The sequence below is a fragment of the Dasypus novemcinctus genome, chromosome 22 (genome assembly GCF_030445035.2).
Source record: "Dasypus novemcinctus isolate mDasNov1 chromosome 22, mDasNov1.1.hap2, whole genome shotgun sequence".
Taxonomy (NCBI): Eukaryota; Metazoa; Chordata; class Mammalia; order Cingulata; family Dasypodidae; genus Dasypus; species Dasypus novemcinctus.
Window position 1 is genome coordinate 59557788 of NC_080694.1, and position 27313 is coordinate 59585100.

The 27313-nt window shown below is 51.2% G+C and overlaps 1 protein-coding gene across 1 annotated transcript; it reads left to right on the plus strand.

The window, feature by feature from the left end:
* The first annotated feature begins 832 nt into the window (after positions 1-832).
* On the plus strand, positions 833-26940 carry LOC101443948 (butyrophilin subfamily 2 member A2-like). The gene is made up of 7 exons (XM_058285362.1): positions 833-917; positions 1563-1910; positions 22176-22457; positions 23440-23604; positions 24050-24073; positions 24165-24191; positions 26250-26940. The coding sequence occupies exons 1-7, from the start codon at positions 833-835 to the stop codon at positions 26834-26836; spliced, it is 1518 nt and encodes a 505-aa protein (XP_058141345.1). The 3' UTR covers positions 26837-26940.
* The last annotated feature ends 373 nt before the right edge of the window (positions 26941-27313 follow it).

The following is a 27313-nucleotide window of genomic DNA, read 5'->3' on the forward strand; positions in this document are numbered from 1 at the left end:
TTTTTTATAATTGCTAAAACAGCATTCCAATACTACTAACAATGGTCCATAAATGTTATTGGGGGTATTTTCCCCATAAACCACCCTGTTTATCCTCTTTATACACGTGAAGAAAACTGGGCTGCAGAAAAATGAATGAACTTTTCAAAAGCAGGAGAACTGGGATTGGAATAACAGGCTCATTGGCCTAGAACTTGAAATGGGCAGGTGCCGTGCTAAGTACTTTAAGTGTAACTCTCTTTTATCACTCACAGCACCCCTGGGAGATGTCTCCTTTTGTGGGTGCAGAAACCGAGCAGAGCAGAGATGGGAGGCCCCTGGGGCCCCACTGGCTGGCCCACAGCCTGGGCTCAGGGCGGGAGCCCCGCCTTAGAAACTTGAACTTGGCGACCACAGAGCAGACACTGCCTGGTCACACAGCTCGGGACGCCACGCCTACAGGAGGGGAAGGCTGGTTCTCTGGTTGTGACTGTGTCCAAGGGCGCGTTGGAGAGACCGGGGTAACGGGAACCTTGTCCTTTAGGGTCCCAGGGGAGACACCTGGAGAGGAGCCCTGCGCGGTAAGGGGGCTGAGCTCCAGGTGGGGTACGAACGCAGGTGGCTGCGCAGGGAAGGCGGGGTCTGGGCCTGGGCTCCCCTGGCTGTCTGGGAGGGGAGGGGAAGGGTGTGGAGAGCAGGAAGCCTACCGGGTCCTCCTGGGGGGGGAGGGGCCACGAGGGTCCTGGCGTGTGTCCTGGAAGGTCTGATGACTCATCTCTCTGGAGGTACCTGAGCCGGGAGAAAAAGGGCAGACGTGGCGCAGATGCTCCCAGGGGATCCAGGTCCGGGGCTGATGGAGCCAGCCGCTTCCCTGCGCGTCTCCCCACAGGGCGCCCTTGTCTTCCTCCTCTTCCTCAGCACCTTTGGCCAGCTCTCAGGTAGGGGTTCCTGCCACTTGCTCCTTCCCAGAAAGGAAAAGCAGCACTCAGTCCCCAAAGCAGAGGAGCCCGGGCCCATGCACTCCTTGCGGGCATCTTCCTTGAGTGTCCACCAGCTCTGCCCCCTAGAAATAGAGTGACAGGCCCAGATGCCAGCCTCCTGTGTAATTTTAAATTCTGAAGTAAGGCACCGCCTTCAGGAAAGTAAACACATGAAATAAATGGTAATGGCATATTTGATTTAGCCTGACATATGCAAATCATTTTTATTTGATCATTAGATTAACGTAAGAAATTTTCCATTAGATTTTTTTTTTAATATACTAAGCCTTTAAAATCCTGTGTTTATGTTACTTATCAGTACTTCTCAATTCTGTGGAGCTAGTGGCCACCGTACTTCAAAGCTCAGGCTTCCACTACCTTCCAGGCACTGTGCTGGCCTGGGGTGTCGAGGAAAAGCCCCCTGTGGGCACAGGGTCTCCCCTCACGGGACTCACAACCCCACCCAGAGGTGCCACCCCGAAAACCCTCACCCAGGGTGCCCCTGGGACCCCAGAGAGAAGCCGTGGACCCTGCACTGGCAGCCCTTCCCCCCGCAGTTCTGGCGGCTGAGGCCCCTCTCTGGTCCCACCCCCTCGTGAACAGCCCAGTTCACTGTCGTGGGGCCTCCCGAGCCCGTGCTGGCCATGGTGGGAAAGAGCAGCACGTTGCGCTGCCAACTGTACCCCGAGAAGAGCGCCGAGGCCATGGAGGTGCGCTGGTTCCGCACCCACTTCTCCTCCGCCGTGCTGGTGTACAGGGACGGGCGGGAGTGGCCAGAGGAGCAGATGCAGCAGTACCTCGGAAGGATGAGCCTCGAGGGCGCGGACCTGGGCCGGGGGCACGCAGCGCTGGTCATCCACAACGTCACTGCCCACGAGGACGGCGACTATAGCTGTTACTTCCAAGAAGACGGGTTCTACGACGAGGCCATCGTGCACCTCGAGGTGGCAGGTAGGTGGCCTTGCGCAGTGGGACTCCTGGGGAAAGGGCTCCCTGCTCGCCCCACTGCAGACCAGCGGTTTTTGCTGGAATCCCCGCTGCTTGCCCTGTGCTCCTGGGAGCAGGTTTGCCTGCCAGGCCACGGGCGTCACAGCTTGAGGAGCTCACGGGGAACTGGCTGTGGCCTGCAGCAGGGGGGAATGTTCAGTCCCACAGATGGGTCTGTTTACTCTTTTTCCCTGTTATTATAGCGACATATGCATACATAATTCAAAATTTCCCTTTTTTTCACTTTCAAGCATACCATTCAGAGTTGTTAATTACGCTCACAATATTGTGCTACAGTCACTAACATCCATTACACCTTTTCATCTAGTCAAGCAGAAACTCTGCACCCACTGAGTAATAATTCCCATTCCACATGTACACACACACATAGACCCTGGACCCCTACTGACCTGTCATCTGTCTATCTCTGAATTTGCTCTTCCAGCTTCAGATCAGTTTCCTGCTGTTGTAGGGAAGTGGGGTGTGTGCAGTATTGAAGGCCAGGACATGAGAACTCTGAGAAGGAAGTTGGTTTATTTTGACTGGCCTGACTCATCAGACTGTTGTCCTAATAAAAACCGAGCCCCGAATAGCATTTTTCAGGCTCTTTTATACAGAGGTTTAAGGTTAGGGAGACAAAGGGTGATGGTATGCAAACAGACATTTGGTTAGTTTCTTCACTGTTTGAGCTGAGTATCAGGTAGGTTAATTCCTCCAGGTAAGTTACATATTCCCCACATTCCAAGCCAGCTTGGATTTAGCATATCTTCCACAGCTGGGATTTAGCATATCTTCCACATTCCATCTGGATGCAACCTTGAATACACCTTCAGTCTTCCATTCCTTCTGAACATTCAAAGACTGTAGGGTCTATACTACTTATTTGTACATTTTGGGGACTAGGTACACTTGGAAACAATTTTGAATTTATGAACAGGCTTTATCATGTTCCCCCCTTTGAGGCCAAGGTTAATTTATTAAGCTTTGGCGTCACTATTGTCTGAGTCCCTCTGGACTGACTGGTATGTATATAGAGCCATGAGATGGGCGGCTGTTTGCCTTCTTACTATATACCATTTATTAGGATTCACAATCTTTTTATGATGAAAGGGAAGAGGCATGGAAGGATGGTGCATGCTCCTCTGAAAAAGGCAATTATTCCCAGTAGAAGCTTGAAATTGTTTACTATTGACTGCCAGCTTACAAAGGGATTCTTTAAATTCCAACCATTCCAGTTTTGCACTGGGACATGAGCAATTTTTACTATTTTGCTTGTAGTTTCATCAATAACCTTTCCTGTGTTATCTAATTCAAGGCAGCAGTTAGAGACATTGAACTTTCCACAAACTCCCCCTTCAGCTGCCAAGAGATAGTCTAGGGCAAGACTGTTTTGATAGATAGCATTTCTGAATTTAGTTTGCTGTTGGGCTAGTAAGTTTAGTGCATGGGCAGTTTCATTAGTTATTATCTCTACCACAGCTTGTAGGCAGATGATTCGGTTTACCATATAGATAGGGGTTCCATAACTCCACATGCCATCCTCTGCCCAAGTTGCTGGCCCGTAGTATTGGATTATATGCTCAGGGGGCCATTCTTCACCTCCCCACATTGTGACAGCCCTTTTTCCTCGTGTGTTTTGATATACTGGCTGGTGTAGCTCTTTCCCTTCTGTTAAGGGAATGAGGAAGAAGGAGGGTTTTATTGTACCAAGCATACATGTTCCACACCAGTTTCGCAGAAGTTCTCAGAATGCACCCTTCCCACAAATCCAGGACAAACCATTTGGGGCAGTAAAGGTGCCCTTTGCAGAGGAGTTCCACACTGTGATTAATTTGGGGAAAGTACAATTTATGAGAACGAGGTCAGATTCATTCCATGTTCCCCAAGGTTCTGTTGTATTTGTAGTATAATTTTGGAATGTTCCCCCTGTACATGTTAGGTTTCCAACAGCTATAGAGGAGCTTAGGCAGGCCCTTGAAGCACAAATTTTCCTATGACAGTCATTTGCAAGGGCCACCTACTATCTCGGGGGACAGCCAGGAGGTCAGTTGCATTATATGGTTGGCTGTAATTGTATTCCCTGTTTTCCCAGGGCCATTGGTCTCCCACATTAGTACCTCCACATATGTAGCATGAGGAGACATTTAAGGCTGCCCCTACCACTTCAGCCAGGCTTATAAAAGGTTTCTAGCTGCTTGTGGGATGGAAAAGGGCCTTTCCATTTCTTCACAGAAGGTGTGGAGCACAGAACGGGCTTTACTTGTGAGTGGGTATTCCCGATACCCAACGTAGGCTCCTGGGTCTATTCTTTACCATCAATGCGGAGGCCCATTTGGACTCCCTGAGTCTGCCAGGATTCAGGTTTAAGGATGGTGAGGTTTAAGGGGTTACATTGACCACGTGGGCACTTACCCGGGGCCATTCCCTTGGTGAGGATGGCTGTTTAGCTGTGTCTGTGTTCCAGGTGGCCCAGGTGACAGAGGACCAGCAGGGGCAGTAGTATGCACCTATGTACTTGCACCAAAAGCCCCCCTCCTTGGGCTGCACTTCCCATTTCTGGAGCGCACATGTACTTATTGTTATGAGTATACATCTATTCTCAGCTGAGCCTTCCACAATCTGTGTTCCATGGTATCCCGGGGTCTATAAATTGACATGCGTCAAATAGGAGGGACACTTGTTGGTTCTGGCTCATGACTGGTGTGGAGGAAAGTAGCTCCCCATTTTGATCAAGCACTCTTATTTCCCATTTACGGGAGACTCTTGGGGGTCTAGGGTCATAGCAGGTTATTTGGCCAGATGCGTTACAGACACTACAGGAGATTCCCTGAAACTGACAGGTGGTTACTTGGCCCTTGCAGGTGTAATGACTATGATATATTAATGACTATGATATATTAATGTGGTGTTGACATGGGTCCCTGTATGCATGTTTTGAATACATGGCTCACACTCTGTGGTGTCAACCTGGGACCAGGGGAGGGTTTGGGCTAGAAGCAGGAAAATTAGCCGAAGGGGCATTTAATGGCTTAAACCAGATTCCTAATTTTTGGCTGTGGGTAGACATATCAGCTTTCTGGGTGTGTCTTGAGCTGGGCTCGGTGTTCCGTCCTCAATCTTCAGCCGTGCGTGGACCAGTCAGCTTCTGGGGTGTGACTGGAGCAGGGCTCAGTGTTCCCCTTTTTCACAAGATGGGTTTGGTTGAGCTGTGCGTATCTGGAATACAGGTGTCCAGGACTCTCGCTTGACTTGGCTATGGTGTATCCACGGCGTGATTTCAGCTCATTTAACTGCAGTGGGTGTGGATAAAATGCCAAGATAGGGTCCTTGCCATTGAGGGGACGGTGGAGCTGACTTCCAGTCCTTGACCCAAACTGCATCTCCTGGCTTGTACGGGTGTAGAGAGCTGCTTAAGCTAATGGGGGCCCTTTCTTGGGCCCAGTGATGCAGATTATGTAGGGGCTTTCCTAAGCTGATCATCTGCTGAGTTATTGATAAGTTTCCTCTTTCTCTGAGATCCCCTTCTATATTTCTGATTATGGGAGGAGGCCTCCCAAAGAGGATTTCATAAGGGGTTAGCCTTAGTTTTTGGCTTGGGCTGTCTCGAACTTGTAGGAGAGCACTTGGAAGTACTTGCACCCATGTGAGCTCAGTTTCTTGGCAAATCTTGGCAATATAAGTCTTTATTGTACGGTTCATTCACTGTACCTTTCCTGAGCTCTGAGAATGGTAAGCAGTGTGCAGTTTCCATTGGATGTGCAGTGCCCTTGCAATCTTTTGTGTGATTTTGGAGACGAAGTCAGGTCCATTGTCAAAGCCAATCGAGAGCAGTAGTAGCCAATAGCGAGGAATGATTTCCCTGAGGAGAAGACCCTTAGCTACTTCTTCAGCTTTTTCTGTTCGAGTGGAAAATGTTTCCACCCAGCCAGTAAACATGAAAACAAGGACTAGGAGATATTTATAGACTCCAGATCATGGCATTTAAGTGAAATCAACTACTAGATCTTCAAGAGGCATACGGCCAGTTCCCTGGACCCCTGGGGCTCCTGTGGGCCCCTGGCGAGGGGTATTCCTTGCACATGTCACACACCGTTGGCATACAGCATGGGTGATAGCAACTAGTCTTGGGATGTAGAAGAATCTTTCTAACACTTCCTTCAAATGGGTTTTTCCCAAGTGTGTGTTCTCATGGTAGTCCTGAACTACAGCTGCTGCTAATATTTGTGGCACAACTATTCTGTGATGAGGCCATGTCCACCGTCCATTTTCTTCTTGTGTCCCGCCCTCAGAGAGAATCAATTCACTCTTGGCTTGAGTATATTGTGGCTCTTTGTGACTCAGAGGCTGTGGGATGAGAGCAGGCAGTGTATACTGGAGTTTCTGATAATTTAGAGGTTGAGAAATGAGAGTGGGGCCAGGTTTTCAGACAGAGATCCTTCCCGTGCCACTCTTTTTGCTTCAGCATCTGCCTTCTGACTTCCCTGGGCAATAGGTCTGTGGCTTCTCTGGTGTCCCTTACAGTGCATTACAGCCACTTTGACAGGCTCCCAAACTGCTTCTAATAGCTCCAGAATCTATGTGCCCTATTTAATGCTCTTCCCTCCTGAATGAATGAGTCCCTTTTGTGTGTATAATGCTCCATGCACATGTAGGGTAAGAAAGGCATATTTTGCATTTGTGCAGATGTTAACTTTGGCTCCAGCTGCAAGTGGCAGGGCTCAGGTGAGGGCAATGAGTTCAGCTTTCTGTGCTGATGTGTTATCTGGGAGGCTTTGCACCTCTACTGTGGTTTCAGATGTTACTACAGCATATCCTGCTTGTGGATTGCTGTCCTGCATAAGGCTACTCCCATCTGTGAAGAACTCCATGTCAGGAATTGCCAGTGGCTGGTCATGAAGGTCTGGCTGGCTGGAATATACTTCTTGCAATGTTTCCAGGCAGTTATGGGCAGGAATCCCTGGCTCCACGGGTAGCAGGGTGGCTGGATTTAGGGTTTTGACAAGTTCCAGCTGGATGGATGGATTTTCACATGATAGGGTTTAATATTTTACCAGGTGGCTCTTAGTAAGAAAATGTGTCCCTTTGGCTTCTAAGATTGTAATTACTGCATGCAGAACCCAGATAATTATAGGCTGCCCAACAGTTAGTTTTATAGCTTCTACTGTAAGCATGGCTGCAGCTGCTACAGCTTGCAAACATGAGGGCCATCCCTGGGCTACAGTGTCCAGTTGTGTGGATAGATATGCTACAGGCCTTTCCCAGGAAGCAGGTCTTGAGGGAGTATTCCTACTGCAATGCTTTGGTGGTTGTAAATGTAGAGGTAGAACAGCTTAGTGATGTCTGGAAGTCCGATGCTTGGTGCTTCCATTACAGCTTGTTTGAGAGCAGTGAAAGCATTTTTCTGTGGGCTTTCCCAGAGCAGGGAATCACGGTCTCCTCCCTTCATGGTTTCATATAAAGGGCGCATGAGGACCACAATTTGGGGATCCAATTGCAGCAGAATCCAGCTGCCCCAAGGAACTCTCACAGCATCTGGCAGATATTAGGCTCAGGGAGACTACAGATTGCTTTCTTTCTTTCAAGTCCCAGTTCACGGCACTCCTGTGTTATTTTATAACGTAGATATTTGACCTGAGGTAGGCAGATTTGGGCTTTTTTTCTTAGGCACCCAATAGCCCTTTTGCTGTAGATGCTTTAAAAGAGCATGGGTTCCACCAGTGCAGTCTTGATAGGTAGGACTTCCGAGAATGAGGTCATCTACATATTGGAGGAGAAAACAATTATGGCTTCCTGCTTTAAAGGATTTGAGATCTCTGGCCAGGGCTTGTCCAGAAATAGTGGGTGCATTTTTAAATCCCTGAGGCAATCACATCCATGTTAGTGGCTGCTTTTCATCTGAGTTTGGATTTTCCCATGTAAAGGCAAAATTGGCTGGCTCTGGGGTGCTACTGGAATGCAGAAGAAGGCATCCTTAAGATCTAGGCATGAAAAGTTGATTGCTGATGAGGGTATTAAGCTGATGACAATATAAGGATTAGAAACCGCAGAATGAAGGGTTATTACTGCCGAATTAACTGCTCATAAGTCCTGGACTGGGCGGTAATCTCCATCAGCCTTTTTAACTGGGAAGAGTGGGGTGTTCCACGGAGACTGGCACGGCCTCAATGTGCCCTCATTCAGTAATCTCTGAATATGTAGCTGGAGCTTTTCTTGCACTTCACGTGGAACTGGATATTGCCTTATGCTTACTGGACTGGCTGTTGGATTTATTTCAATAATAATTGGAGGAATGTCATGAGTCATCCCCATTGGGTTTCCCTCTGCCCATTCTTCAGGCACATCTTCAAAGGGGAGCTGCATGGCCATGGATTGGCCAGTCTCACTGAGGCAAAACAGTCTCCATTCCTCCTGCAGAGGAAGGGTTAGCACTATTTTTGGAGGGTCCTGTGGCCCCAGTGTCAGTGTGAATTGCCCCGTGGCATCAAAGGTAATTTGAGCCTGTAGGTTAGACAGCAGGTCTCAACCCAGGAGGGTTGCTGGGCACTCTGAAAGATAAAGGAATTCATGAGTGACCTCCTTTCCCCAGTGTTGCAGGTCCTGGCTTGAAGGAAGGGCCGTTGGGCACTTTTGCCAGTTGCCCCGATAGTGGGTTGTCTATTTGATAGAGGCTCAATTGGCTTTGTCATTACAGAATGTTGAGCCCTAGTGTCATTGTATGGTACGGCCCCCAATTTGGACTCCAACCATTGGCTCCTTGGGGCAGAGAGAATAGGAGCCCAGTCTGTCCTAATAATTTCTATCAGAGTCCTGCATTCCTGCCAGCCCAATGATCTGATCTATAGGGTTTTTTTCTGAACCTCTTTGGACCCAGCATTTGGGTTGTGAGGCCCCACTGGCTTTTCTGGCTAATGTTTTGTCCACAGAGTCCGGGTCAAGTGTCCAGCTGGGATACTCTCACTTCCAATGCCCATCCTCTTTGCAGCATGCACACTGATTTCGCCCTATATGTGGGCCTTTCCCTCTCCTTGGGGCTGGTGCTTGCCAAGTTACTTTCCTTGACACAGGAATGGATTTTTACACAATTGCCGCTGCCAGAAGATCTGCCTTCTTTTTCATTTTTCTATTTTGATCCCTTCTTGTTTCTACATCACAGATGACATAGACCTTAGGAGCTACTTCCATGAGCTGAGAGATATTCATTCCAGCAAACCCATCCAATTTCTGAAGCTTTCTTCAGATATCTGTCTGTGATTGGGCAACAAATACTGCATTGACCATTGTTTGGCTCTCAGAAGCATCTGGGTTAAAGGGTGTTTATACACGAAACGCTTCACACAGTCTCTCATAGAATTGAGCAGGACTCTCATCCAGGCCTGTAGAATTTAACTGGTCATTGCCATAGTCACTGCCTTGCGGCTCCCCACCTTGAATGTGGCTGAGCGAGAGGGTTTCATCCTCGCTCAGGCCCAAGAGTCGGGGGGGCTTGCTCCTGCCGAACCACTGGCGGGGGGTGCCCCAAGAGGGAGCACCGGTTCTCCAGGTGTGGGGGACGCGCGGTTGGGGAAAAACCACGGAGACCGCTTGAGCGCAAGAACAGGTCTGCTTTATTGCAGAAGTATACTTGGTTATATAGGCAGGGAAGGGGGTGGAGTATGAAGGGGAGAGCAGGGTGGAGGGGTGGCTGCGGATTGGCTAAAACTGGGGGGGCAGACCTCTGGTAATACGCCGTAAGCAGTTACTGGGGAAGAGGGCAGATTGTAGGTTGGTAATATGGGCGGGACTGGTGGGAAGGGTGGCGGGGGCTGGAAGGGGAGGAGGGGCGGAGAAAGGTGGCAACAATTGTTCCTTTTGTTTTAAAAAGAAATTGAAGCAACAAGTTTTGGTGCGCACGGTGGGTGTGAATGGCTCGGCGTGCGCAGCAACAAAAGACAAGGATTAGGAGGAAGAGTAGGAGGAAAAGGAGGTTATAGGGACGGGCACGGGGATAAGACGAGGGGTGGGGGGAGACCACAAGGACCGGCCGGTCGTGAGCGGACAGCATAGCATCTGGCCAGGACGCATGTGCCCGCTATTAGGGTCGGCGCATGCCGACGCCTGGCGCACGCCGAGCCTTGCCAGCGAAACGGGCCTGTGATGCCCCTGTACCCCTCGCCCGAGGGGGAGGAGTAGTTGGGGAGAAGTAAGGAGAGGAAGACAAGAAGCTATAGGCGTGCGGTCTGGAGTAGGTGGAGAAACCTGTGGCAGCGGGGTTGTGTCCCCCCCACTCATAAGACGGAAGGTTCGTGCGTCCAGTGAGGTTGGCGACATCAGTAGTGAAAGAGGGGGCGGAGGCCGTTACGTTCCAGGCGAGGAGCCTTTTTTGTTGCCAGAGGGAGAGGGTCCAATTGAAGGGCTGGTGACTCGGGTTGGCAGCGGCTGGGAGAGCGAGGGAAGCCAGGACGAAGAGAACGGCTGCGAGGCTGTGTAGAGGCATCATCTGACGGTGCGGCATCTGTGGAGAAAACTCCTCGCTCTCCACACTTGGCGAGCGGGCAGCATGAGGGGGGTAAGGAGAGCGGGGTAAGGGTCTGAAACATTTTAAGAAGGGGCGTTCCTTGATGATGGCTGGTGCTGGATCCGGGTGAACGGGGCGACCTCTGGGCCGTATCCACTGTCAATGTTATCTCTCACCGAAGGCATAGGGTGCTGATCGTTCGGTGGAACTAGTGGGTCAGTGGCGGGCCGAATGCAACGCCCAGGAACCCAGAGCGGCTGCGGCTCAGAATCTGGAAAGACGCAAGCAAAGCCCCTCCCCTGTGCTGGGAGGGGAGCTGGATCTTGCCAACGATTTGTGGCAGGGTCTTTCCAATGGACAAGGGGAACTTGCGACGGCTGCCACATGGGTCCCCAGTGCTTATGGGTGGGGGAGAGTCCATGGTCATCGAAGGTTAGGAGATTGTGATGAATGAGGCAGGCAGTCACGACGTCGGCTGGGGCCTTGTGGGGAGAAGAGGCCCTTTCTTTTTTAATAAGTAGCTTGAGCTGTTGGTGAGTGCGCTCGATGATTCCTTGCCCCTGTGGATTGTGTGGAATGCCAAAATGATGCGTGATGTGATACATCTGCATGAAGCTGGCGAAGGAGGCACTGCAATATGCTGGTCCATTGTCTGTTTTGAGATCCCATGGAATTCCCATGAACAAAATAGCTTGGCAAAGCGCCTTGATGCAGTGTTTAGCACTTTCTCCCGCAAGAGGGACTGCATGGCACAGATGCGAAAAGGTGTCAGTTGCCACATGAAGATATTTGAGGCGGCCAAATGCACTGACATGAGTGACATCTAATTGCCACCTTGAGTTTGGGCAGAGGCCGCGGGGGTTAACACCCTGAGGCTGCAAAGGCCCAAGTGGCAACAATGGCGCGCAAGTCCCGCACGCGCGCACAAGGTGTTTGCAAGTTTCAATGGGTAGGTCGGGGAAGAGCTTCCGGATGGACCGCGCAGAGAAGTGGAATTGGGAATGCAGGAGCTGGCCCGTTGGCAGGGCTTTCATGGAGGAGGACTGGGTTTGCCTGGCGACTTGACACAGAAGCATCAGCGAGGTCATTCCCTTGAGCCAGCGGTCCTGGTAGGCCAGAATGGCTTCTGATATGAGCAATGAACCAGGGCTGCTGCCTCGCCTCAAGCAGTCGCTGTACGAAGGCGAGTGCTCGGTCAATGTTTGAGTCACTCGGTAAGAAAGTGGCAAGCGGGAGGCTGCGGCACACTTGAAGGGTGTATAGGCTGTCAGTGAAGATGTTGAGAGACTGGTTTGGGTGGAGGTTAAGGACTGCAGCGACGGCCAGAAGCTCACCTACTTGAACAGAGAAGTCATTTGCGAACAGCAGTTGCTGTGGCTCAGGATTTCCAGGAGTGTATATAATGGCTGCAAATGCCGTTTTTGAGGCATCTGTGAAGGCAGTGATGGCTGAGGGGATTGGGTTCCGCGCGGGCAATGGATGGAACGGGTTGGAAAATGCCAATTGAGACATTCCCTGCAGCAATCGGTGATGAGGATAGTGGTTGTCAAAGGAGCCGCGAAAGAGCTCTACCAGGCTCTGCATTTGGGCATTGTTCATGATGAGGGAGGTAACTTCCTTGGCATCTAAAGGCCAGACAATGGTGTGTGGCGGGATGCCATACGTTTGTATGGAGAGAAGTACTAAGTCAGTGGCCAACACGATCCAGGCCCTTGTAAAAGGGCAGATTTTCAGAAGTTTGCTCTCTGACGTATGCAGAAAAAGGAGAGGGCCATCTTGCCACAAGAGACCTGTGGGAGTGATTGGCGTTGGCAGAACTAAAGCCAAAATTGAAGGTTAGGGGAGAACCGCTCCAGGCGGCACTGCTGCAGAGTGGCGCTAACTTGCTGGACGACTTCTCGAGCAGCAGGAGTGATGGTGATGCTGCGGGTGGCTGCAGTTGGTGGGCTATCTTTGGTCTGCAAGAGCTCGAAGAGGGGTTGCATCTGCGCTGTTGTGATGGGCAGCGCCGAGCGAAGCCAATTGATTTGTCGGAAAAGTTGTTGGAGTTCAGTCAGCGTCATCTTGTGAGAGACATGAATTTGTGGGCTTGTGGGCTGAATGAAGTGATGAAAATGAAAGCCCAAAAATTGAAAAGGAGGTTGGAGGTTTATTTTGTCTGATTGCACGGTAAGTCCGAGGCTTGAAAGGTTTGTCATCACTGCAGAGAGCAGGTCATTGAGGAGCGCGCTGGAGCTCGCTGCTAAGAGAAGGTCATCCATATAGTGGAGAATGTATGTTTGCTCTGGATGAAACTTTGAGCGCAGCGGCTCAATGGCATGGTTGACATAGAGCTGACATATGGTTGGGCTGTTCCGCATACCTTGCGGTAGCACTCGCCATTGGAATCGAAGCGCTGCGCCCTGGTTGTTGGTGCGTGGGACTGTAAACACAAATCACGGACAGTCTCGTGGGTGAAGAGGAATAGAGAAAAAGCAGTCCTTGATGTCAATGGTTGCTGCATGAAAATGTTGGGGGACTGCAGTGGGGTGCGGGCATCCTGGCTGAGGTGACCCCATTGGTTTGATATGCTTGTTGATCTCGCGGAGGTCGTGGAGAAGGCGGTATTTGCTAGTGCTCTTTTTGCTGATGACAAAGACTGGTGAATTGTAGGGACTAGTGGATGACTCTATGTGCCCTGTCTGTAGCTGCTCTTGGACGAGGGCGGAGAGAGCTTGTAATTTGTGAGCTGGTAAGGGCCACTGCTCGACCCAGATGGGCTCCTCTGTGTCCCATTCCAGAGGGATAGGGTCAGGTTTTGAGATAGGAGCAGTGGCCCCTAGAAGGGGGGGGCAGCGCAGCTGAGAAGGCTTCTGTGGTGATTCGGGCCTTTAGCTGGCTGAGGACATCTCTCCCCCATAAGATGGTTTAGACAGACGAAAGGACGAGTGGGCGAATTTGGCCTTCATGGCCTTCTCGGTCACTCCAATGCAGAGGCTGGGATGTTTTCCAGGAGGTGGCGGCCCCCGTGGCGCCGATGACTTGAGGGCCGGTTTCTAGGGGCCAGTGATTGAACGCAGCGACTTTGAAGGGAACACAGGAAACTTCAGCGCCAGAATCCAGGAGCCCATCGAGCCATTGCCCATCGATTTTAAGTTCTAATGAGGGTCTCTGGTGGCGCGTGATGGGCATTGTCCACATTATGGCTTGGGAATTTTTCTGGGGGCCTCTTGGGGGTGGGGCTGAGGCCTGCCCCGCTGGGAGTTTAAAGGCTGCTGGGAACCTTGGGCGGAACGGCAGTCGCGGGCCCAGTGATATCCTTTCCCACAACGCGGACATGGCGTAGAAGGGCCCCTTGGCCGTCGCATCGGCGGGTCTGAGTGAGGCGCTGGGCCTGGCTGGGAGCACTCGCGGATGAAGTGGCTGGGCTGGCCGCACCGAAAGCAGACAGAAGTGGGGGCGGATGAAACAGCCATGGCAGAGGCAAAGGCAGCGGTGAGTGTTTTGACTTGTGGGTCGACGTCATGGCAAGCAAGGACCCATTCGTGCAGAGCTTTGTCGCGTATGGGAAGGACCACGGCCCGGAAAGGCGCAAGGCACCCGTCTATGATAAGTTCTTTGGCCAGCGCAAACTGGGCGTCCTCGCTAGAAATTTTCCGCTGGCAAGCTTCCAGGACGCGGGCGACAAATGCTGAGAAAGTCTCATTAGAGTCTTGAAGCAGTTGCGCGAGCTTGGTGGGCTGCTTGGTGGAGACTAGAGAGAAAGACCGCTGGACAAGGACCTTTACCCGGTGCCAAAACCCTGGGTCAATTTGGAGGTAAGAACGAGGGTCTGCATAATTGTTGGTCCCCGTGTATGCATCGGAGGGATCGAGGACGCCAGCTTGGGCATTCTCCATGATTTGCCGGTCAACAGCCGCTTGGTAATGGGCGCGCCATTCAATAAATTGACCCGGCGTTAAGATGGCACGGGCTAGTGCAATCCAGTCATATGGGAGAACGAGTTGGGTCCCCAACTCCTCAAGTAGTTGCTGCGCATAAGGGCTGCCAATTCCGTCTTCCTTCACAGCTTTGTGGAGGGTCCTGACCTCTTCCGCTGTAAAGGGTAGCCAAGTTTGGGGTCACTGTGGCATGGGCTGCGGATTTAGCGGATACAGCTGGGGGGTTTGAGAAGACGTGGCACCGGGGACTGATGGAGCAGCCAAGGCAGGTGAAGGGCTATTGCCGTATGGCGGCGGCAAGGGATAAGCGGAACACGGGTAAGAAAATGGTGGCTTAGCGGCTTCCGGGCGACAACAAAATGGCGGCGGGACCCTTCCGGGCACCGGCGAAGATGGCAGAGCAGCAACATCCGGCAGCGGACAAGATGGCACGAGGGGCGTTTCCAGTTTAGCGGAAGATGGCGACCATGCAGTTTCCGGGCCCGAACAGGATGCTGACTGGGCAGGAAGAGGCGGGTAGAGGCAGGAGGAGGACACCGGCAAAGAAGAAGCCGGATGCGCGCCATCTTGGGCAGAAGTGGGGGAAGAAGGCAGAAGTCCGCCATATTGGGGAGCGGCAGGAGTGGTTTCTGTCTGCTGCGGGGAGCTCGGGCAGGGAGGTTCGCGCTCGAGAGCGGCAGCAAGTTGGTTAGACAGAGAGTCAGTGTCGGCGGGCTCATTGGGATCACAGTCTAGAGGCCGTTTGGGAGAAGCTTCATAAACGGCTTTGGTAGGAGCGCCAAGGAGACAGGCGCGAATGGCAACGAGAACGGGTAAGAGGCCTGTTGGGAAGGTGCGTTTCTCGTGCTCCATGGCGGAGGTGACTCGATCAATGAGTCGTGAGTATGTGTCCGGGCTCCAGAGTTGGCAGGTGGCAAGCCACGGATTAAAAGGGAGCAAGAGATCCCAGTACTTTTGGAGCTGCCGCAAGGAGACGCGGACTCCATTGGCATTGAGCAGGGCAGCGAGGGCTCTGACTTGCGGCACCTGACGCAATGACAAAGAGGCGCCCATGACGGGATAGGGACAGGACGACGGCGAGGGGTCCCTTGGGGCTCGTCCGGGCAAGGGGTCCCTACCTGGAGAGGAGGACGATCACAGCAGCAGCAGCAGCAGAGAGGGGCCGGGGGAGGAGCTGCCACGTTGGGCGCCAGTTGTGGCTGAGCGAGAGGGTTTCGTCCTCGCTCAGGCCCAAGAGTCGGGGGGGCTTGCTCCTGCCGAACCACTGGTGGGGGATGCCCCAAGAGGGAGCACTGGTTCTCCAGGCATGGGGGACGCGTGGTTGGGGAAAAACCACGGAGACCGCTTGAGCGCAAGAACAGGTCTGCTTTATTGCGGAAGTACACTTGGTTATATAGGTAGGGAAGGGGGTGGAGTATGAAGGGGAGAGCAGGGCGGAGGGGTGGCTGCGGATTGGCTAAAACTGGGGGGGCAGACCTCTGGTAATATGCCGTAAGCAGTTACTGGGGAAGAGGGCAGATTGTAGGTTGGTAATATGGGCGGGACTGGCGGGAAGGGTGGCGGGGGCTGGAAGGGGAGGAGGGGCGGAGAAAGGTGGCAACACTTGAATCCTTCAACTAAGGCCTTATGGAATGTTTCTAGTAGGTTGAGCCCTAAGTCGCTATTCGGATCCCACAGGGGTCCTCCTCTGGGAACTGCAGGTGGGCATATTGATCACTGTCCAAAGTTCCCTCAGGTGCGTGCTCTCTAAGCCAGGTTAGATGTCCCTGCGTGGCACCCATTCTCTTTTCAAAGTTCAATAAAGTTGTTATAAATTGTTTACAATCAGCCCAGGTGGGTTTGTGGGTCTATATGATGGACTGGAAAAGGTCTGTCATGGCCTGAGGCTTCTCTGAGAATGATAGGGTGTGGCTTTTCCAGTTAAAGAGATCCATTGTCGTAAAAGGCTGATAGATGAATGTCCAGCTTCCCCCCTGAACCTGGCCATCTGCATCGTAAAAGATTGGGGTCCTGGCTTCATGGAGAGGTAGCTGTAAGGCAGCCCTTCTCTCTGCTCCCTCTGGCCCCTGGGCTCACTGTGGTTTGAGTTGTTGCCTCTCAGCATCTCCTTCCTGACTGATGGGCAGTGCTGCAGAGACGTTGCCAGGGGCAACCGGCTGTAAAAGCAGCTGGTCTGCATTTTCCCTTGCGGAAGGTGCCAAAGACCACTGCAGAGACCGTAAAAGCTGCTGTGGGGATGGCGTAGGGCTCTCAGGTGCAGATGGCAATAAAGGCAACTGCGGGGATGTTATAGGTGCCCTCTCTGATGGTGATAAAAGCAGCGGTGGGGATGGTGTGGGCGTCGCACTTCCCCGTGTGGATGACGACAACAGGACACTGCTTAGGGACACTAGCTCATTTTCATTCCTTAGTACTGCCGTGATGGGAGTCATCGCATAAGGTGACAGAAATTCATGTTTATATGGCCCTTCTAAAATGGGTGGATCAGCACTGGATTTGGGGCACACTTTCTCTGGGCCCTTTGCACAGTGATTGCTTGGTCCTTGGTACGGCACTCCTCAGTTTCTGTATTAAGCAAATTCTAGCTTCCTTAGTCACCCACTCCCTAATCAAGGTGGGTTTTGGCTTACAGCGTTTTCCCAAACATTGATGTAGGGGAATTGGTCTGGATGCCCTGCATTTCCAGTTACCACATTGTGGACCTTATGGATGATCCAGTGACCAAAGTGACCTCCTGGGGTCAGCCCACACTGAAAGTTGGCCATTCTAATTCACAAAGCATCTTAAACTTTCCTGGCTGAAACCTTATGCCATACACATCTTCATGGAATGCATGGGGGAAGTTTTTCAGCATACAGCCTAACGGGGTTTGACTGTGTGTGTTTCCCATTTCCACCCTGTGCCGATGTTGCACAGCAGTCACTCAAGCCTTACACTTCATCTGGCCTTATGGGTCTCTGGCCGCATCCATCGTGGGAGTTTTCAGTGCCTCTTGACCTTTTCGGATTGGTATAAGCCCCCGATACTGAAGAGGGTCCCAGACTGTCCTTGATCTTATGAGGTCACCATGGAACCATGGATCAGGACTCCGCACTCACCATGCAGAAGTAATTTTCTGTGTCTCACTCAGTCGCCACAAGCACATGCACCCAACCACCCCCCTTTCCTTGCCTCGGACCTGGAGAGGAGATGGCTTCCTCCTGTATTCTCAGGAGTTAGGGCCTCCCCTTTGAGAGGTGATCAGCCTCCCTCCTGATTTTAGAATTAGGCTTTTCCTGCACTATGCCCCCGGGGTCTTACCAGTCCAACACGCGGAGCTCCTTGCTTTGATCTCAGGGTCTCTCAAACCTTCCGGTGCCTCCGGTTCATCTGGGAGGGCTCCAGTGAAGACCACAACTTCTTTTTGGACTCAAATGGGGTGTCCAGGGGCACCCAGGCCTGGGTTTTGCCCAGGCCCTCCCAGCCTCCTTGGAGACATCCAGGAGGGGCAAACAACTGTTGCCACCTCTGACCTTCTCAGCGCAATCCCGGTGAACCCCAAAATGTTGCAGAGAAGTGGGGTGTGCACAGTATTGAAAGCCAGGACACAAGAATTCTGAGAAAGAAGTTGGTTTATTTTGACTGGCCGGGATCGTAGGACTATTGTCCTAAAAAAACCGAGCCCCTAATAGCATTTTTCGTCTCTTTTATACAGAGGTTTAAGGTTAGGGAGACAAAGGGTGATGGTATGCAAACAGACCTTTGGTTAGTTCCTTCAGTGTTTGAGCTGAGTATCAGGTAGGTTATTTCCTCCAGGTGAGTTACATATTCCCCACATTCCAAGCCAGCTTGGATTTAGCATATCTTCCACATTCCATCTGGATGCAACCTTGAATACACCTTCAGTCTTACATCCCTTCTGAACATTCAAAGACTGTAGGGCCTATATTACTTATTTGGACATTTTGGGGACTAGGTACACTTGGAAACAATTTTGAATTTATGCACAGGCTATATCAATACCTACCTAAAGATCTTTAAGGACCTTTCTCAGTAACATGTTTTAGAATTAGATGTTTTTATTGTGAACTATAAAACACATACAGTAAATGTAATAAAACATTAATGATGTTTGGCTTACTGAGTAATTATGATCAAGTAACCATTATGCCCATCAACAGAACAGGGCCTTCTCCCGTCCCTTCTCAGTCACAGCCCCTTTCCTCCCATCTCAAAGGTAAACTCTGTCCCAACTTCTACAGTGATATTCCCTTGCTTTTCTCCATAGATGTACCCCCAAAATTATCTTTGAAAATATGTAGTTTAGTTTCCTGTTTTTGAATTTTATTTACATGCAGTCACACTGTATATTTTCTATCTGGCCTCTTTTCACCCTCCATTGTGTATTTGAGATTTATTAGTGTGCTTCTTTGTAGCTGCAGTTTCTTCATTTTAATTGCTGCTTAATGTTCCATTGTGCAACTGTGCCACAGTGTACTCATCCATTCTGTGCTTGAGGATTTTTCAGGTTGGTTCCAGCTTTGTGCTATCATAAAAAAATGATGCTAAGAATTTTCCTTTATAAGGCCCATGGCACCCAGGTCAGCATGTTTTCATTGGGTACAGAGCTACACCTCACTGTCTGGGAAGAAGTATTCATCTAACCATGTGTCCCGGTGAACTGAACATTTTTTGTAGGCATCACTAAAAAGGTACTTTTTATAGTATATACATACTTTTATAGTGGTTGTTGCTACACACACTTCTAAGAGCATTATAGCACAAACCACAATCAGAACCAATCAGATCTAACACAGCAATTATTCCTTACTCCATATCCAACATCTAGCAAATAGCTTGACTTCCAGTACGTACATGGCAAAGTTGTTAAATGAATGAGCGAAAAACATGAATGCCTGATATCAAAATTTTAGAGAGGGAAAAATTTGTCTATGGGGTTCTTCTTATCATAGACACTCCTGAATTCAATCAGCAAATACTTAACAAGTGTCTCCTATATTTGAGGCATTCTTCTAGAAACCTGCGAACAAAATGCAGGAAAACTGCTGCCCTCATTGAGCTCACGTTCTGAAGGGAGCACAGAGTGATAAGTGAAATAAGTAGGTAAAATTCATAATATGGCAGATGGTGATGGGTTCTATAGAAAAAATAAAGCATGGAACAGGGGTAGGGATGCTGGGCAGGGAGGACATTGTCGTTTTAAATAGGATGGTCAGGACCACAATGGCTTCACTGAAAAGATGGAATTGAACAAAGACCTAGAAGGAAGTGAGGGAGTGAGCCGTGCACCTGCGGGGCTCAGTGGGCAGTGGAGGTTTGGGGAGGGTGTGCCTTTCCCAGAAGATTCCGTCTTTGTTACTCAGAAGGGCAACCTTGCTCCTGACTGATACAGAATGGAGGAGGGTTTCTGGGCCTTGCCCATCTTTGTTTTTTTTTTAAGATTTATTTATTTATTTATTTATTTATTTATTTCTGTCCCCTTAACCCCCTCCTCCCCCTGGCCCCCAGTTGTCTGCTCTCTGTGTCCATTCTGTGTGTGTTCTTCTGTGACCACTTCTATCCTTATCAGCATCACCGCGAATCAGTGTTTCTTTTTGCTGTGTCATCTTGTGTCAGCTCTCCATGTGTGTGGCGCCATTCCTGGGCCGACTGCTCTTTCTTTCGCACTGGGTGGCTCTCATTATGGCGCGCACTCCTTGTGTGTGGTTACACCTGTCTTCGTAGCAAATATAACTCTTCCTCTATTCTTTTCTTGCAAATATAACTGCTCTGTCCTGCCCTTGCTGAATTGAATAGTTGTAGAAATTTCTGTGTTTTTGGTCAGTTGGTTGATTGTTTGGCTGGTTTTGCCCCTAAGTCTATTATCTCTTGCTTGTCTCCTTGAACCAGGCTGAATGTTGTGTAGAAACATTTTTTCTCATTTGCATTTTATTCCATTGCAGAGTTTCTGTGTGAGCAGTTAAATATCCAACTAGGTTTTTCTCTCTATTTCTTAGAAAAAAATGGACTGAGCAGCAAGAACTGTTAAGTGATTGTTTTGATCTCCTGTCTTTGCTATAATTTGTTGGGTCAGGCTTGAAAAAGGAACTACTCAAAAGAGTTTTGGATGACCAGGACCACATTTTTGCAGCCCTTCATGACCTGTTATTCACTTTTATTGAAGATCATTTTAAAGATAGGCTATCGTCAGGAAGAGTCTGGATTCACAAGATTTTTTCAGCTAATTTTTAAGTTCATTAATTTGTTATAGTCTGGGTGTTTTTTTTTTAATTTTTTATTTGGGCAATTGTAGGTTTATATAAAAATCATGGAGAAAATAGAGCTCCCATATTCCTAGCCGCCCCCGTTCACACATACACACAGTTTTCCTATTACTTACACTTTGCATTAGTGTAGTACCTTTGTTCCAATTGATGAAACAATATTATTATCATTCCACCAGTAACTATAGTCTATAGTTTACATTAGGGTTCACTTTTTGCGTTGTACAGTTCTTTGAGTTTTTATATTTTTATTCTATTAACACAAATACAACCTAAAAGTTCCCATTTTAACCACTTTCAAGCATTGCATGAGTTAATTGCATGTATGCTGTTGTACTACCTCGTCACCATCCTTCACCAAAACTTTTCCATCATCCCAAACGAAAACTCTACCGATTAAGCATTAACTGCCCATTCCCCACTCCACTCGGGAACCTGGGAACCTGTATTCTAGTTTCTGACGCTGTGAATTTGTACATTCTATTTATTTCAGTCAATAAGCTCTTACCATAGTTGTTCTTTCTGTCTGGCTCATTTCAGTCAACGTGATGTCCTCAGGGTTCATCTGTGCTGCATCATGTATCAGAACTTCTTTCCTCTTTGCAGGGCTGGAAAATCCCATTGTCTGCATATACCCCATTTTGCTTAGGGATTCTTAAGGTTTTTGAGGATGTTGTTCTAATGACAGACTTGGAGGAGGCAGTATTTTATTTTTAGGACCCCAGGACATCCAGATCTTTCCAGTAGGTGGATGTTGTGGAGGACAATAAGAAAACTGCCTAATTGAGCCTCTGGTGGACACACGTCTCTGCACTGGGCTAAGTGTTGGCTCAGCAGGCCAGCTCTGTCCATTCTCCTGAAAGAACAGCCGCAGATAGCTGTGGTGCTGTGAAGCCCTGAGCCAGGAGATGGAGCGGGGTCTTCCGGTCAAAAAGGCTCTCAGGGTTCTGCTGGCCGGGCAGCTTTCAGACCTTGTGTTATTCTAGAGCTTGCGGAAGCCAAGGCTACTGAGAAGTTTTCCCAGGAGCAGAAAGTGAAATGCCTTTTCAGGTCTGAATGGACATACTCACCTAGAAGTGAGAAAATTAGAGCCCCTGATGGAATGCACCAGGCAAAAAGCCCGTGTCAGGAGGCAGAGAAAGTGTGATGTGTGGAAGTGTGGTGGAGAAAGACTACCATGCTGTGCTAGTCCCTGGCCTTGGAGATCTCACAGCTTCTTTGGCATTTTGCTGTCCTGGGAATGTCCTGGCCTCAGGGTTCTTGCTTCCTTCCCTTCTTCCTGCCTTTCTTTCTCCCTGTCTCCTCCTTCCCACCCTGCCTCCCTCCTTGCCTTCCTCCCCTTCTTCCTCTGCAGAGGTTAGGCACATGGGGGCCATGCAATCCAGGTTCACAGGAGCCGCCGCCTGGCTCTCCCTCCTCCCCTTGGCTCTTCCTCCTCCTCTTGGCTCTCCCTCCTCCCGTTGGCTCTCCCTCCTCGCCTTGGCTCTCATCCTTAGAGCAGAGCTTCCAGGACACACCTGCCTTTTCAGCTGAGCCCTGTCTCCCTCCCCAGGCCTGGGCTCCAAGCCCCTCGTGGAGATGAAGGGCCAGGAGGATGGGGGCATCCGGCTGAAGTGCTCCTCTGCCGCCTGGTACCCGCAGCCCCACGCAGTGTGGAGGGACCCCTACGGCGAGATCGTGCCCACCCTGGAGGAGGCTTACACTGCTGGCACCGATGGCCTCTTCACCGTCACCTTGGCCGTGATCATCAGAGACGACTCTGTGAGAAACATGTTCTGCTCCATCCACAACCCCCGGCTCAGCCAGGAGGTGGAAGCAGGAATCTTCATTCCAAGTGAGCTCCCTGCTCTCTGGAGACTCATCGTGGGGAGCCAGGACCCTCAGGAATCAGGCTGGAGCCCTGAGAGGGGGTGGGGTGGGTTCCTGACCCCAAAGAGCTTGGGGCTGCAGCCTGAGCTGAGGCTGCTCCCTTTGCCAGAAAGGGAGATCAAGTATTCTAAAAACCCATGAGAGGTGCCTCTTCACTGTGGGTAAGTCTGACAATTTTTCTCATGACTGGCCTTGTCTTGTGACAATTATTTAAGATTTAAGAACCATTGTAATAAATGGTGGTTGATATGGGTGGCTGCTGAATCCTCAAGGATTTCCCAAGGGACAGAGCTGGGGAAAGTCCCTATCTGCAGTCACTCATTTATTCATTCAACAAATACTTAGAAAGCATCTCATATGCTCGAGGCCTTGTTCTAGAAACCGAGGATAAACCAGAGATCCCTGCCGTCATGGAACTCACATTCTGGAGAGATGTAGAGCAATAAATGTAATAATTAAGTAAAAGTGTATTATACCAGAAGGTCATAAGAACTATTGGAAAAGTAAAGTGGAGGAGGGAATGGGGCCCCCAGGGAATTGGGAGTGTTTTAATTATAACTTAGATGGTCAGGAAAGAACACGTTCTCCCTGCTCCATGAGGACAGGCTGTGGAAGTGAAGGGCAGAAGCAGGAGGGCATCGCACTACTGCAAGCAAGATGTGACGGTGGCTTGTCCCAGGGTGGTGGCCGTGGGGATGTGGCAGCGCTGCTCAGCTCTTATTCCCACGGCCCCATCCTTTAGTGAGTTCGGGTATTTCTGCTTTTCGGGCTCCTGAACCCCAGGCCTGGCCATGATTGTGGGGTGAACCAGTGCAGGCCATGAGTCTCTTTCTCTTTCTGGGGGAGAAGGAGGCAGACCGGGGACCCGAGGGTGCTCTTTAGACATGCCCTGAGGGCTGTGCTCACCCACGGCTCTGGCTAAGTGGCTTTCCCGGCTCCCCTTGTAGAATCCTTCATGCCCAGCACATCGCCCTGGATGGTGGCTCTGGCCGTCATCCTGCCCACCCTGATCCTCCTCATGGCCGGGGGCATCTACCTTGTGAAGAAACTCCAAAAGGAAAAAGAGGTTCTGGCAGTGGAAAAAGAGGTTCTGGCAGTGGAGAAAGAGGTTGAAAGGGAAGAAAAAGAAATTGCATGGAAGAAACTGTGGGAAGAACGTCTAACAGAAGGTAAACATTAAGAGGGAGGTTCACAGCCATACAGAGGGTGCAGTTCAGACAGGCAGGAGCACAGGGACAGAGAGGGCAGCAAAGAGAGGCAGCTTCACGGGCTTGGCACTGTCACATCCCAGTAATTAACCCACGGGCGCTGGCTTTCCACGTCCTGCAAACGCCGCCTTCGTTCTCTGGCCGCACGCAGCACTGCTGAGTGGTGAAGGAGCGCTGGTAATTCCAGCCTCCTGGTCATCATCCTTCCTGGACACTTGCCAATTCCTTATGCATGGGGCAGGGTTGCAGGTGGGGGGCTGTTCCTAAAGGGCCCGTCCTCCATCATTTATACAAACCTAAGTCTCCTGGTTCCTCTACTGAGGACGTTCCTTTATTTCTGTTTCTTTTTCAAAGCAACTTCAAGAGGAATTGCGTAAGTTTAGCATTTTCTGAACCACTCCCTGCAGATTGCCTTCTGCTTTGTTAGCCATTGTCTTCTGATGTCCCCTTCTGTCCCTTTACAGGGTGGAGAAGAACCGTCCTACAGGCAGGTGAGCACCTCTGACCTTCCCTTTGATTCCAACTTTCCTCCAACCCACCAGCCATCAGCACACATTAAAGGGGATCCAAGACTGGCTTGGGGGCCCCAGAGAGCAATTCCCATCTTTAGCTGTCAGGGTTCTCCAGAGAAATAGAAACACATACATTAAGAGATCTATTATAGGAACTGGCTCATGTGACTGCAAGGTCTGGTAAGTCCAAATTCCATAGGACAGACCAGGAGCTGGAAATTCCAACAAAGGTGATTAGGAAATCTGGCCAGTCCCTCCGCTATAGTGCAGCCATAAGGTAGAAACTCCAGTAAAGCTGAAGTTGGATTCCCCAAGGGAAGCTGGTTGTCTAAAGTAGAGGCAGAAATTCATCTTTCAGATTTCTGAAATCCTCAGTTCTGACGTTTAAGATTTCCAACTAATTGGATGAGGAGGCGCTCCACATTTCTGAGGCCAGTCTCCTTTGTTGATTGTAGATGCAATCAGCTGTAGATGCAATCAACTGATTAGATGCAAACCCATCTATGATACACCCTCAAAGTAACCATCAGGTCAGTGCTTGCTTGACAAACAACTGGATACCATAACCTAACCAAGCTGACACATGAAATTAACTGTCACACCACCCAGGACTGGAAGCCAGCTCTGATACTGAGCAATTCCAGGAGCTCTTAATCTACCTTACAGTTTACTTTTGACAGCCTTTTCTTTTTTACAATAGTTTAATCATTGTTTACCAGAGGTCCACCATATCTGTTTCAGTAGTCATTGCCCTTTGGCTCAGGGATTAATCTGAAAGAAGACAGCACTGGCTTAGCTGTTTCTAACCCGGAAGGTGGTAGAGTCTGAGCACAGTTGAAGAGCCGGGTTGGGGGAAGGCAATAAGCTTCTCACACCCCTCTCAAGGATATATAATTATTGGCCAGGAATGCCTTCCTGCTCCCAGGAGAACTTGGGATACTCTGCAGAGAGAGCGTGAGGGGACAGAGGAGAGAGCTTCCCACCACTACCCCTGCCTCCTGCCAGGGGCATTTCTCGTTTCATGATTTATACTTTCTGCCCATTAGCACCTCTGAATCCAAGTTTTGCCAGATACCACCGCACTTCAGCCTTTCCCCTTTAGCACTTCAGCCTTTCCCCTTTGGCACTTCAGCCTTTCCCCTTTAGCATTTCAGCCTTTCCCCTTTGGCACTTCAGCTTTTCCCCTTTAGCACTTCAGCCTTTCCCCTTTGGCATTCCAGCCTTTCCCCTTTGGCACTTCAGCCTTTCCCCTTTAGCTAAGTGAATTGCAAAACGTAGCTGTCAGAAGTGTCACCATGGAGAAAGGAGAAAATCATTTTAACACAGTAGAGACCTGGCGGGCACAGGTAATAAACACAGACTAAGACATGTGCGGAATGCCGGGAGTCCAACACATTTCCTACTCCCAGAGGAGACGCAGCTGGGGTCCTCGCACCTGGACTGTTAGAACAAAACTGAAGGGTAATATCCCCCCCACCTCTCGGGCAGCAGGCAGGGGACATTTGTCTTCCTTGAACCTCTGGAGAGTGCCCTTGTCAGTCACTGGAATCTCTTGTCATGGGGTCACATAGCGATGGTGCCCAGGGGACCGGTGACGACACCAGTCAGGACTCTGGGACATGGGCTGGAACTGCTCTGCGGGGGTGGGGCGGGAGATGTGAAAAACTGGCTTCACTGCGTCCTGGGAGGGATGTGGCCTCTTTTCTGGCTTAAGCCCAGCTGGAAGGTTTCCAACTAAAGAGGGTCCCGTGGACCACGTTTCCTGACTAGAAAAGGAGACAGACCTGACAATGCTGGGAGGAAGTGGGGGGCCCTGATTTGGGCTCATCTGGTAAATGGTCTGAGCTGCTTAGAGTACGGATGCCCTTCCCCAAAGGCAATGCCCTGCACCCAGAGGTAGAAGTGGAGCTGCAGTAGTTCTGAGAGGTGCAGAGGGCTGTCACGTGGGGGGACCCACCAGCTTTTTGGGAGCAGAAGGGACATGGTTTCCGGGGCTCTCAAGGCCCCCACCCCACTAACCCTGAGACTCCCCCGCAGCCGATGTGGTCCTGGACCCGGCCACGGCGCACCCCGAGCTCTTCCTGTCCGAGGACCGCAGGAGCGTGTTCCGGGGCGCCCGCCGGCAGGAGGTCCCCGACAACCCCGAGAGGTTCGACCTCTGGCAGTGCGTCCTGGGCCTGGAGCGCTTCAGCTCCGGGCGGCACTACTGGGAGGTGGAGGTGGAGGACGTGATGGCGTGGGCCGTGGGCGTGTGCGGGGCCGACCTGCCCAGGAAGGGCGAGGAGGCGGCGGGCGACGGCGTCTGGGCCCTGGAGCTGTTTGGGGACCAGTACCGCCCGCTGGCCGCCCCCGCGCTCCTGCTGCCTCTGCGCGAGCGGCTCGGCCGCGTGGGCGTCTTCCTGGACTACGAGGCGGGCGACGTGTCCTTCTACCACATGCGGGACCGCTCGCACATCTACACGTGCCCGCGCGCGGCCTTCGCGGGGCCGCTGCGGCCCTTCTTCCTCCTGGTGTCCAATGACAGCCCCCTCGCCGTGTGCCCCGCGTTCGTGGGGGCGCAGGGGGTGACGGTGCCCGAGGCCGGCCTGGTGCTGCACGGAGCCGGGGCCCGCCGCGGCCGCTAGGGCCACTGCCCCGGACCCTCTGGACTCTGGTGGCACCACGCCCCTGGCCACACGGGCCCCTCTCCCTGGTGGCATCAGGGAACCCCGCCTGGGTGGCCCTCTGACACCCAGGCCAGGCCCCCGCCATAGCCGCCCCCTCATTCGGCGGTTGCTTTCCCGTGGCAGGGACACCTGCAGTGAGGCTGGTGCTGCCACGTGGGAAAGGCAAGGGGGACAGTGCGTGGAGGTGCCTGCGGGAACCCACTGCTTTCTCATCAGGGTGAGGCGTTCAGCGCGGTGAAGCTCGAGTGCGCACTGGTGCCGTGGACTGTGGATGCGAGGGGAGGGCTGGAGCAGCAGGCCCCAGGGGAGGGGGCCACCAGGGAGCCAGAGAGCCGGGAGGGGGCCACGGCTGTGAGGGTGGTCACACTGTGGTCCTTGGAGCTGGTGGCCCATCCCCACCCAGTTCCAGATTTCCAGACCACACAGTAAAGCTTC